At 39.9% G+C, this 13,211-nt stretch overlaps 1 protein-coding gene across 1 annotated transcript; it reads right to left on the reverse strand.

The window, feature by feature from the left end:
* Positions 1-376: 376 nt before the first annotated feature.
* On the reverse strand, positions 377-10,597 carry LOC110947139 (N-acylethanolamine-hydrolyzing acid amidase). Its single transcript, XM_022188624.2, has 11 exons — positions 10,326-10,597; positions 5,152-5,316; positions 4,908-5,031; positions 4,654-4,744; positions 4,478-4,563; positions 4,218-4,390; positions 2,419-2,481; positions 2,268-2,334; positions 2,151-2,179; positions 1,776-1,845; positions 377-1,275 (listed from the first exon to the last, which is right to left on the reverse strand). Exons 1-11 carry the CDS (start codon positions 10,502-10,504, stop codon positions 1,240-1,242), a joined length of 1,083 nt encoding a protein of 360 aa, XP_022044316.2. The 5' UTR covers positions 10,505-10,597; the 3' UTR covers positions 377-1,239.
* Positions 10,598-13,211: the final 2,614 nt, after the last annotated feature.

Below are 13,211 nucleotides of genomic sequence, written 5' to 3' on the forward strand. Positions count from 1 at the left end.
TCCCTGTTTCTACTTTTTGCAGTAAAATCTTTGAGTTTAAGGATGGAAAAAATGCTAAAGATGGAAAAATACAGTAGCTACTTCAATATGAATATTTAACGGCACATTAACTTACGAATGTGAAATCCTACTACCAGCTCTTGCTAATGTTTAAACGCTAATGATGTTGCACGTCTTTAATAAAAGATAAACCTCCATTAAACAGACATGAAAATGACATGAGCACACAACATCAAATTACCAATATTCATCCTAACATCTGCTCCGTTCCCCTCGACATCCATTGCTTTTGACAGTGAACTACTTGCTGTACAATTTCTGTTAAACTGCCACATCCCGGCTCTGCTGGGGCAAAAGGAAGAACATAAACCCACTGTTCTTGATTTGATAAAGTCATTTATTGCTCAGTGACATGATTATAAAAGAAAGGAGATAAAACTGCAAAGAAACAGTGCTGGTGGGTATTACAAAATCAACATACCAAATAAAAACAGTTTCAATCTAGATAAAACAAAATAGAAAAAGACTAAACTCCTTAGCCAAACTTAAAGCCAAGGTAGTAACATTCATGGCTAACAAAAGCAATTAAGAAACATGTGCAAGGTGCAAAGAATGAGTCAAACATACAAGTGCCTCAGAGTGAGTAACCATTTTTCATCGGCTACAAAAAACACAGAAGACGAGTAACATCGAACTCAGTCACAGAGCTGTTAGCAGGAGCTATCTATTACCACAAAGCACAAAAGACATGAGAGGCACAAAGGCAATCTGGTCATGTTAAATCCCAGCTGTCCTGACTGCGAGAGGAAGCGGGGCTGGAGTGCAGGACCGGAGCTCCAGACCAACCAGCTGAGATGACAGACAGGTGGGATCTGGAGCTCCTCTCAGAGACTTCAAAGAGTCTACCACAATAAAAGCACACAGGCACCTGGAACCATAACATCAACTCTCAAGTAAGATTTAATGACTCATATTTACAAAGTGATAGTGATATGAATTAGTCAGATTACAGCTGAGTCTCTTAGGTAATCAAAACATTTACTGAGCTTAAAATGCAAATTGCAGGTACATGATAAAAATTATTATAACACATTTTCTTGTCATAGAAGCACCGCTATCCCAAAAACTTTCTAATTCCCTTGTAAATCTCATTAATTCCACAATTTCCACATGGTCATGAATCCGTGTAAAACCATTGTGTGAAGTTCAAACAACGAGCAGGAGAAATCTGTGCGCTGTTTAGTGCTTCGTGTCTGTCAGTTGTTCTTCGCAGCCCTTGAAAAAGAACAGAATGTGAATATGAATGAGTGAGGGTTTCATGTTGTCTTCATTACTTCATTCTAGTAGAGCATGTATGTTGAAGATTGTTGAAGAAAATAGTACAAAGTGTGGCTGCATGCGATTTATAACGAGCAGGACATTTCTGGAGACACCCCAAAGTGTCAGTCCTTCACTCCATCACTCATTGTTATTGATAACTCCTTCCCCTTATGTTGTCTACCAGATCCATCAATTCAACTACCTTTTGTTATTGACAACTGTCTGAAAGAGCCCCGGTTTTCTTACCTTCTGTCGCTGATTAGCTACTATATGTAAACCACCCATTATCATCTGCATTTACTCCCAACTGTGTGACCATCGGGATAAAATGTTGTCCTTTGTAAATGCTTGGGCCGACTTACCTACACGGACTCATGTTCTGTGTTGGTAAGCCCACTCTATACCAGAATAGAGGACTTTGGGTACATTTCTTCAACAAGACGTCATTGAATTACCTGTGGCCTGACAAGTGTGCTGTACTTCTCGGGGGCTGCTGCACTCATTAGCGTCGTGTACACAGTAATGCTGGAGGGTTATCGAGAGAAGGGAAAATGTCAGATGAGACGAACGACATTAACTGTATTAAAGCAAGCTGAGTAATTCCTTAAAATATAAATGTAGTCAGCAGAATGTGTAAAACCCAGTCGGTGCTGGTTCATAGTCACTCTGTGCTGAAGTCTGGTGTCAAACAAGGACCTATTGGCATTCTTGCTGAATTGAGGCAAAGGGAACTGAAACTGGTATGCAAACAACAACCTCATCTGCAAGAACAGTCATGTCATGTGTTGAAAAAATAATGAGTGATAGCGCTCACGTATCTTCCTCCTTACCTATTACACACTGGAGGCAGCGACAGAACCTGCAAGACAAGACTTGGTTATAAGTCCATATGTTGTCGCTGGCTGACAGTTTCTCTCAGAATCACACGCACTTTGGTCCACACTTGCCTGATAGAGGGTCTCCATGTTGATGTGATCTTGGCCCGTAGCATTTAGTGCTTTGTTGGCTGCCTCTCTAAGAAGTGAACACAGCAGCAGCATAAGAATAGCAAGGACAACAAGATCATTATGGATGTGTTCATCATGCGAGATGAGTCACCTTCGATGATCTCTGGCTGGAGGAGGAAGCCAGTGGTCAAAGTTCGTCTCCACTCTGTACCAACTAAAACAGGAACACACGTTTACATGTTGGTTGAGCTGCATAAACGCACAACACACACTTTAATGCACCAGATTCTGCTCAAACTATTTGTGTGCACCAAAAAAAGTGCACCACTCCCTAAAACCAAATGAGAGTGAGGTTACAGGGAGAAGAGATCAAGAAGGTGGAGGATTTTAAGTACTTAGGGTCAACAGTACATTGGTAGAAGGATGCTGAGTTTCCCACTGCCAGGCAGGAGGCCTAGAGGAAGACCAAAGAGGAGGTTTATGGATGTGGTTAAAGAGGACATGAAGGTAGTTGGTGTGAGAGAACGGGATGCAGAAGACAGGGTTAGATGGAGGCAATTGATTCGCTGTGGCGACCCCTGAAGGGAAAAGCCGAAAGGAAAAGAAGAAGACTCCCTAAAACCAAATAAACAGCAATATTTCTTGCAGACTGTGTCAAACAATACTGAGATGGGCAGTGGCGATGTATTAAAGCATCAGCGGGTATTTTCAACTTCTAATTTGATTTTTCTCTTAAAATGATAAAGTGAAGCAACTTGTGGATTTCTGAAGAGATTTAAGTTAAAAATGTTCAGCAAACCTGTTGTATAAACATTGCAAATGTCACTTTTCAAATATTTCAAAAGCAACTGTGAATATTAGAGAGTTTTGCCCTCGGTGGCACCTCTAGAAATTTTTGATAGGGGTGGCCAGATGGAGTGACTGAAAATCTTGGGACAGCACATATAAATAAAATGCCATAACTGGATTTTAGGAATTCTACTTTGTTGTTATATAGAGAATAGTTGAAATGCGAATATAAATTAATATGAGAGTAAAGAAACCATGTACTTTGGTGTCCTATTTCTCAGTTAAAGCTACTGAGATAATTGACTAATACAGGTACAGTTTCATAGCATTTTAGTTATTAGGGTGACTACCGTCCAAATTAGCTCATGAGAAGAGAGGGTGGGAAGTATTCCAGGGAAAACGTTCACATGTAGGCATGATGTCTACAGTTTCTGATTTCAAAATCGAAATCTTTGTCCATGTGTGATGATAGTTTATTAAACTAAAGCAACTTATGGTATAAGAAATGTGATTTATTTGGATTTTAGTAAAAAGACCAGACTTTAGTATCTATATGTGAAGGAGTTCAGGACTCTATTGTGTAGCAGAAGATTTAAGTACAGCTGATAAACTGTGACTTGTCTGAGATGAGGAAACTTACAGTGTAATTTACCATTCGATCCTGATTGGTCCTGTCTCCATGACAGATACTTTATCATTCTAAATTAATTTAAAAAGTTAGCTGTGTTGTGTTGTTTGTGTGAATGCACACCACTTTCTCCTATGGATACCCGCTACTGTCCAATGCTGCAAATATTCAATAAAGTCAGAGGAAAGACTCCTACAAACAGCTGGTAAAAACAAACTGAACTGTGTGATGTTTATGCCAACTGACTGCTGCTAAATGTTGTATCTAACACTGCTTTCACTTACTTTTAGATACTGTACTTAGATGAACTGAAACTTGGACATTGACGTTACAGTGAATAAAGTTGGCATATGTTGGTGAATGAGATATCAGAGGTGGCTGTGGCCCCCTCTCGGCCCCCTTTTGGAGGCACCACTGTTAGCATTAACTTTACATTTCTATTTGAGATCCCAGTAATTAATGTGGCATACTGTGAAAAATGGTCAGATGAGAAAGTCAAGCATTTTCTTTGAACAGCAGTGGCTTTTGCTTACTTTCCATTCACAGGGTCGAGTGGCCAGATATCGGCGGGGCCTTCTCGATCTCTGGTGATCACGACACCTTCCCCTGCACGCACCCCGCCCACGATGTAATACACCTCAGCGATGAGGGGAGTTTTTGACAAACGCATCACTGCATCCTGAAAGTCCTTTGCTTCCTCCAGTGTCTGCATAGGTTACACACAATTACCTTAAGCTTTCATTTCCTCAAACGGTAACTTTCGGTATTATACTGACTTCTGTAACAGACTCACCTCCCTGAACAGCCAGCTGACTGGAGATCTCCGATACAGGAAAGCAGACACAAAATTCTTCCACCAGTTCCACCAATGTTCGGTGCCTGATGAATGCAAACAAATGGAGAAGCAAAAAAAAAAAAAAAAAAACCAAGAAGAAAGTAAAATCTTTCTACAACCATGAGCGCCCTTACCTCGCTGGTCACCTGAGATAGTGAACTTATGAGGGCTCTGTCCAGTCCACAAGCCAACGTAGCCAGCAAATGTTGTTCCAGTGTATGCCACCTGAAAGCACAGTTCAACGAGAAATTATTTTACTCTGATCATCATATCAACATAGCAGGACCACTGTGCAACTGATCAGGGTAAAGTGCGGCTAATGATTCTGCATAAACGATGGTGTACTTTAAGGAGGTACAATAATACATGCTTTGAATACATACTGTACCTTTCCATTCTTGAGGAACACTACGTTGACAGTCATATTCCTCAGAACAGGATGTGGATAATCAAGATTCCTGCCATGGTACAGGAGGCCATCTTTGTCCTGAGCTATGATGCTAGTGCAAAATCTAGAAATGCATAGAGTTTGTTGGCATGCATTAGCGGAGTTTCACCTTATTCCTGCGAGCTTGTTCAACATTGTGGGTCCCTGCATATGAACATCTACATAGAATAAAAGTCATACGTACGCAGACACTTCATAGGCAAAGTTGAGCATGACCGTATCGGCCAGACTTCCTCCCATGTGTGATGCTAAGCCGCGGATCTCCCCGGCATAAGGCTGAGGAATGTACTTCTCCAAGGACTTCACAATAGGTATGACTGCATGATGCACCCATTTGGGAATTGTAGAACTGAAGAAAAAGAAAGAAAAGATGATGACGCGCAATCTCTGTCAGCACAACAGAAGCCCACCATAATACGAACCACAGTGTACTTACTAAGCAAGGCTGGCACTGTCTGCTCACGTTAAGTTACCTATTTGTGTGCAGCTTGAACTCCTCCTCCATAAAACATTACACTACATTATACATTAAATGAATAACAAACTGTACTTGATAATAATTGTCAAAGATAAACAAAATAAGGCAAATAAACAATGCACATAAAATAAAAACCAAAGCTTGTTCATAGAGGATCCAGCAAATCCCTTGATTTGTTGGTTTTTCAAGCTTATTGTTTTTTTTAGAATACATTTTTTGGCCTTTATTATAGTGCACAGAGGAGAGAGAGACAGGTAACGTGGAGACAAGAAAGGGGAAAAGACATGCAGCAAATGGCCATAGGTCAGACTGGAACCCATAACCGCTGCATTGCGGACTATAGCCCCTGTTAATGAGTGACCCACTCAACCTGTTGAGCTACAGGGGAATCTGCAAGTTCATTTTTGTAGGGGCACAGCTTCAGTTCAATCTCTAAAATTGCTAATGCTGTAGGGTCTCAGCCTGAATATTTAAATTATTTAGGTTACGCTCCATAATTAATAATGCTAAAGTATCTCAGCTGTATTATTAAATTAATCAGGTTAATTTCCATAATTAATTAAACACTGCAGTATCTGAGCCTTAACATTTTATACTATAACACTATAGTCAGGTAAAGTATTGTATATCATTTTTGTAGGGTTTAAATCCCTAACACGTAAATCACTTTGATAAAAAAAAATAGCTGTATGGTCACAAAACCAATCTCTAAACCTGTTTTGTTAATTCATTAGACCAATTCTTTGTTTATTTTTTTTATTTTTTGCATCAAATCATTTTGACTCATCTGCTGTGGTTTTACATGTGCTATATATAAACTTTGACTTAACTTAATATTTGTGCAGTGCCCCTGTCACAGGCTTGGTAGCATCAGCAAAGGCATAAGTCACAGTCAGATGATGATGATGATAAAGATGGTGGGAGGGGTGATCCACAGGCAGCCGAAACTCAGGTCAAGGAGACCAAAAAAACACCAAAAATGGTGCCCTATGGTAGACTGATTTAATATATAATAGCAGAGATAGTCAACTGTTGATTGACTATCAACAATTATAATTACAGGTATCAACAAAGTCATTATTAGTCGTAATTACCCTGTGATTAGTCAGCTTTTTATTCCTAATATCTGTACTGTCATGCTCATTACTCAGAATGACAGAGAAATCTATCATTCTGTTTGATTTGTCAAAATAATAGTTGTAGATATTTGTAGCATCATTATGACGAGGCAGAATTATTGTGCATGGTGTTACTAATGTGAGGCCTCACATTGAATATAAATTCAGCAAAGCATGTGAACAGTATCAAGTGGTGACTGACCCATTTTATATAGTTTCTTTTAATTTTGGCAGACCATATTCACACAGACAGACACACTGATAGAAAATTTGTGGTTTAAATTTATTACAACTTTGGCTTTAGGCTGCTCTGACATGGTGGCAAAGAAATAGTTAAATGCAGTTGCAGTGCTACTGTATGTTTAAAAAGCAAGTGTACTAACTACAGATGTTGGCATTGCCGAGTCAAAACTCAAATTTTAGAGAACTGTAATTCCATCTGAACTAGGCAGAATTCCAGTTCAAGGTATTATTTTAACTCGCTCACAAATCATTGAAGATATCTAGAAAGAACAATGTAGTAAAATAATTCGACTACAATTAACAAAAGAAACTAAGCAAACAAGTGCCTCAAAATACATACCAGTGAGAGAAAGTAACTTCTAAACTAAGTTAATCAGCTCCTAACAGAAGTTACAGTTTGCACAAAACACAAAGATAACGTGATGCACCAAGCTGAACTTTTACATGAAATCACAGCCGCCCCAACTGAGAGGTTGGCTGTAAATTTCTACACTACAGGTGTGGTGATCAGCTGGATGGAGGAAGGGGGCCTGGGTAGTGGGCCAGTCAGACAGGTTGGAAGGCAGGGAGAACGAGAAGTGGAGTGCAGACTAATGAACAGAGAAGACTGGCAGCACTTTTGGAGCAAGCGTTCAAACCCGCCACAGCTGGGTCTACACAGGCCATCTCCCTACACAAAAGCCACAAAAGTCCACCACAACAGCAAGATGACACCCAAGCCCCAGTGGCTGTAGCAATATCTTGAACTGTGGGGAATTAAGAACATTCGGGGTCAGGTCACAGAAGCAGAGGTTCAGATATTTTTATCCTGAGCAACTCTTTCCAGTTCCTTCTGGGATCCCGAGGTGTTCCCAAACCAGAAGGAAGAGATGTATAATCCCTGCAGCAAGTTCTAGGTGTACCAGGGTCTCTTTCCAGACAGACATGTTCAGAAAACCTCTAAAGGAAGCTGTCCAGGAGGCATGAATCTGGACAGTGCTTTGTACTTCCTACTGGGAGAATCCTGAGGTGTTCCCTGGCCACATGAGATATATAGTCCCTCCAGTGAGTTCAGAGTCTACTCTGGGTCTCCTCACTGGCAGACGCGCTCAGAAAACCTCCACAGGAAGTTGATCAGGAGGCGTCTGAATCAGATGTACAAACCATCTCAACTCTACTCAAGCTAACTCAGGATGTCCATGCTCCTCACCCTATCTAAGGCTGAGTCCAGTCTCCCTAGAGACTCTTTACTCATTACTGCCACTTGTATCCGCAGTCTCTTTTAGTTCTTAGTATACAAATTACTCAGGTACAACCACACTGTAATTAAAATTATAGGGACGAAATCCAAAGGATGAAACTCACTTCTGCTGTTTGTACTGATCTCATTCTTTCAGTCACAACCCAGAGCTCATTAAAGTTGTAATGCAGATAGACTGGTAATTCAAGAGTGTCACCTTTCAAATCAGCTTACTTCTCACCATCATCTCCAGTACAACATCTATATTCCTGCTGATACTGCGCCAAGTAGCTTGTCCTTCTCACGCTACATTTTCCTGCCACTCATGAACAAAATCCAGAGTGACAAGAAAATGGAGATGGACAAGTGGACAAAATCAAGACTAGTCCAAAGTAAACTCCAGATATTCAAAACTGGAATCACAGCTGGTCATAATTCAGCTGGAAATATCTGTAACAACAATCCCCAAACACTTGAATGTTAAAAGTGATGGGGATGTCTGACATGTTCTTCATGACCAGGAAGAACTAAATCAGCAATACAAAGGACTGCACAGTGTCTAGTTGTTAGCGCCGTCACCTGACAGCTAAAAGATCCCCAGTTTGGATCTTTCTGCATGGAGTTTGCATGTTCTGCTTGTGCATGCATGAGGTTTTCTCTCGGTACTCCAGCTTCCTCCCACAGTCCAAACACATATCGAGGTTAACTGGTAATGTTCGTAGGTGTGAAAGTGAGTGTGCTTGTTTGCCTGTTTCTATGTGTAGCTCTGTGAGAGACTGGCGACCTGTCTAGGGTGTCCACTGCCTTCGCCCTGAGCCGGTTATGATAGGCTCTGGCCACCCTGCGACCCTGCAGAGGATTAAGCGGTGTATAGATAATGGATGGCTGGCTATACAGTCTAGCTATTAAATGTTAAAGATCCTTGCCATGGTCACTTCTCATCTGATATGGGCGACACTTCACTTCCTTGTTTGTGCTTTGTCATTAACTATGTGGTAAAAACAAGAAGTTTTCAGATCCTTAACTTATAAAGATCAATGACACTATGAAAATACTCAGAAATATCCATAACTGAAAGTATATATGAATCAGTAGCAAAATGATATGATTATTAAAGTACCATAAGTAAAATGCTCTCTGTCAGCTTTACTACCATGTTTTTGGCATATTCCATTAATAGATGTCTGAGTTTGACATAATTGTAACTATTTTATACACAGATGGGTGGTTTGATCACTAGAAATGCTTCTAGTGAGCTTGACCTTAAACACATACAGCAGTAAAATGCAACACTGATGCACATGCACATTAATGCAGAAGTAATATCAATCTAAAAACATCACAGTAAAACACCAACATAGACCATGTTACTGCAGAATAAGCACTTCTATTTTTGATATTTCCAGTACATGAAAATATCCAGAAATATCCATAACTAAATGTACACACGAATGACTAGCAAAATGATATGATCATTAAAGTACCATAAGTAAAATGCTCTCTGTCAGTTTTACTATTAAATATGATGTTTTTGACATATTCCTTCAATAGATGTTTAAGTTTGACTTTATTGTAACTACTTTATACACTGATGGGTAGTTTGATCACTAGAAATGCTTAATATTCCATAAGATTATCATATGATTGCAGTATTACTGTCGACTGAGAACCATTTACCTCTATAAAGTCAGCTAATACCAAGCACAGAAAAAGAGCCTTGCGTTCAGCTCTGTCATGATGCATTTTGTAGTCGATCCAAGAGAGTTATCAAACAGTTTATGTAAGTTCATGAAGGGATAGGTAACCACAAACTTCCAAAATCTCCACATTTATATAGAAAACAGTGAAAAAGACTATGTTGTTGCCAACAGTATATAGAGTGCTTAAAATTAGCTTGACCTTAAACACATATAGCAGTAAAAATGCAACATTAATGCATATGCACATTAATGCAGAAGTAATATCAATCCAAAAACATCACATTAACACCAAAATAGACCACGTTACTGCAAAAGAAGCACTTTTATTTTTGATATTTTAAGTACGTTTTACTGATAAGGCATGCATATTTTAAAATATGCAAGGTTTTCACTGGACAGAAAGGATATAATAAATTGTAATTTTGAGAAGTAACTAAAGCTGTGAGACAAATCCAGTGGAGAAGTGAGTAAAGTGGAGCAAAAGTATCAAGTTGCGTAACGTGGAAATAAAGTCCTGGAAGTGCCCCGAATTTGCAGTTCTTGGGTAACTGTACTTTGCTATATTCCGAGAAACGAGAGAGAGAAAGAAGGAAAACTTACTCTATGACCTCTGCGGCAGCTTTTTTCAGGTAGTCCAAGTCGAAGACGGTCAGAAGCGGCTTCCAGCGCACTTCTGCATCCTCATCCAGGTTGATGTTGACCGTAGGAGGGTGAAACTCTGCCCGGCACCACGCTGTCAGCCCGGGCAGCAGCAGCAGCAGCACCGCGCTACGCACCATCACGACCGCTCCCGTCCGAGAGAGCCGCAGCCTGACACCGGACACACCAGCGACACCGGAGAGACTCCACGACAATCACAGCCAGTCACACAACTGCTTCCGGTGTGTCACAATAAAAGCCTCGCCCAGCTCACCTCACACACATGTGGAAGCTTTAATAAAACAAACCGATGGATTTGAACTCGTTCATAACAATATTAACGTCAGCAATTATGACAGCTGGTTTATGCAGTGGTACAAATTTTTAGATCAGTTTACCAAGTAATGGAAGTCAGTTACGCAATAGATTAATGTCACTGCAGACACTGTGACTTGACACAAACACAGAAGTAAATGTAGGACTTCCCCCTCAGGAAATACCCTCATTCGTTCCTAGTGAGACAAGTCAAAATGTCTCCTGTGCAACTGGGCTGTTTACTACTAACATTACTAAAGCAAAACTGTAGATTTATTCTTTTTTTTCCTGTTTTTTTTTTCTTCTTAGCAAAATGTAGGCTACAAGTAGCTACAGTACAGAGAGTACAATATTCTCTGGTACAGAGTCTTACTGCAGCCTGGTGCTGTCAGGTGAATTTATTTTCAACTTTTTAATATGCAGAGTGACAGTTTATTCGATAACATTGTGCCGTTTGTGTTCCATATTTAAACTCTTTTCAAAACACTAAAGTTGCCACTACTGAATAACTAATAATTCTACTACTACTACTGTTGTTGCCAATACAGCATTTTCTAGTATTACTACTATTACTACTAATACTAATACTTTTACTGTTCCAAGTATTACTTCTACTATGACTACTGCTACTATTACTCTTACTTATACTAGTACTACTATTACTGCTACCAGTCTTACTTGTGTTACCACTCCTCCTCCTCCTCCTCCTACTGCTCCTTCTACTACTACTACTACTACTAATACTAATTTTTTTTCCAAAAAAATACCTCAGAGAGAACCATACTCCACCACGGCATTGTTAGAAGTACAGCATTTTATTTTATAGAAATGCAGCCTTTGTTTATTTGTTATTGATGATCAGAAATCCCAGAAACATAGAGCGTTCCCATTTAATACAGATGTACCCACAGACAAAATGACCTTGCACTAAGCACAGGTGTGTGAATCGCGTGACCTAAACGTGTACCTGGCGGCAGGAATTGATGGGACTCAGAAACACTCCCGCAATTTAATCAATTGTGCCTTGTGGGAGCCATGCCTTGGGGCGGCATGGCTCAGTGGGTAGAGTGGCCGTCTTGCAACCGAAAGGTTGCTGGTTCGATCCTCGCCCCATCGTGTTCAAGGTGTCCCTGAGCAAGACACCTAACCCTGAATTGCTCCTGATGGGGTCGTGGTTAGCGCCTTGCATGGCAGCTTCCGCCATCAGTGTGTGAATGTGTGTGTGTGAATGGGTGAATGTGATGTATCATGAAAAGCGCTTTGGGTACCTTGCAGGTATAGTAAAGCGCTATATAAAATACAGACCATTTGTATCTTTTATGACAGATAAGTCCCGGTAAGTTCGCATTTGTAGTAGGATTGCAATCATGTGATCGTCAGCAGGCAGCTGACATAGTGTTCACTTATCAGTGACGCCGTGCCACTATCTTGCACTGATACGGAAATCTTTAACAAATCCATGGATCCAGACTATAAGCTGCATCACTGCCTAAATCTAATCACTTGGTGCCTGTGTCATTTCTGACCTTCCCTGAAAATGTCATCGAAATCTAATCTAAGAAATGTTGAGAACACGAAGACAAACAGACAAATCAGTGCCGGTCGTCACATAACTCCGCCGCATTCATTGGTGGAGTAATAAAATACAATGTCAATGGTGAAACTGAAGAAGATAGAGGAACTTTTGTCTGCTTTGTTTATTCTACAGTTTTTGAGAGCATCATTGTTCTGCAGCTATCAGGTCTCTCTATAAGTGGGCTATTCCTGACAGTTCTTTCAAGTGTCAGTCAAAGTTGTACTTTGTTTTGTGATTTCCAGAAAGCATACTTTTATTATGGCAAATATCAGACCTAAAATCCAGTATGTTGAAGCATCTCTTTCAATGACATTGCTAAAATCTTATTACTGTTTTTGCCAGTGGAATGTGGTAAAACCAGTGTTCTAATCTTCAGGTCAGATATTTTTTTTCATGAGGTTGCTAGGACTACCATCTCAGTTTTAGTCAGCTTAACATTTTCATAGAACAGTAAAACTACACAAGTATGTTGGGAGAACATCAGAACCCTACAGTAAATTGACTTAATAAATAAAATTATCAACAGATTTGCAATAAATCAATGAGACTTGTGTTAATGTTCAGTATTAAGAGACACAGTCTTTGTATGGTTCAACCTTCCCCTTTAAAACAAAGTGACATTTGCTCCTAAGTTCAAAGATGAGCTGAGAATGTGGTGCTGCAAATTTTTTTTTTATCTCATCGCATGATCAATGATAGAGCAGGCAGAAGTCCAAAGTGTTCAAATAAAGTCATGTGATGCAGGATAACTAGAGTTTTATTTATTTTAAATGACTGTAGGCTTGTGTTGTTTTGAAAATGCTGAACTTGCCAGACTGACGACATTTACCACCTCTGTGGCAGTTTGATGCAAAGGTCACAGCATTAAAAACGTAATCTACAGTTTATTTTACCTCAGGTGAAAACCTTTAAATGAAAACTGTCCTTACTCCTTCTTGAAAATATATACAGTCAGA

This window comes from Acanthochromis polyacanthus, chromosome 5 (assembly GCF_021347895.1).
Source record: "Acanthochromis polyacanthus isolate Apoly-LR-REF ecotype Palm Island chromosome 5, KAUST_Apoly_ChrSc, whole genome shotgun sequence".
Lineage (NCBI taxonomy): Eukaryota > Metazoa > Chordata > Actinopteri > Pomacentridae > Acanthochromis > Acanthochromis polyacanthus.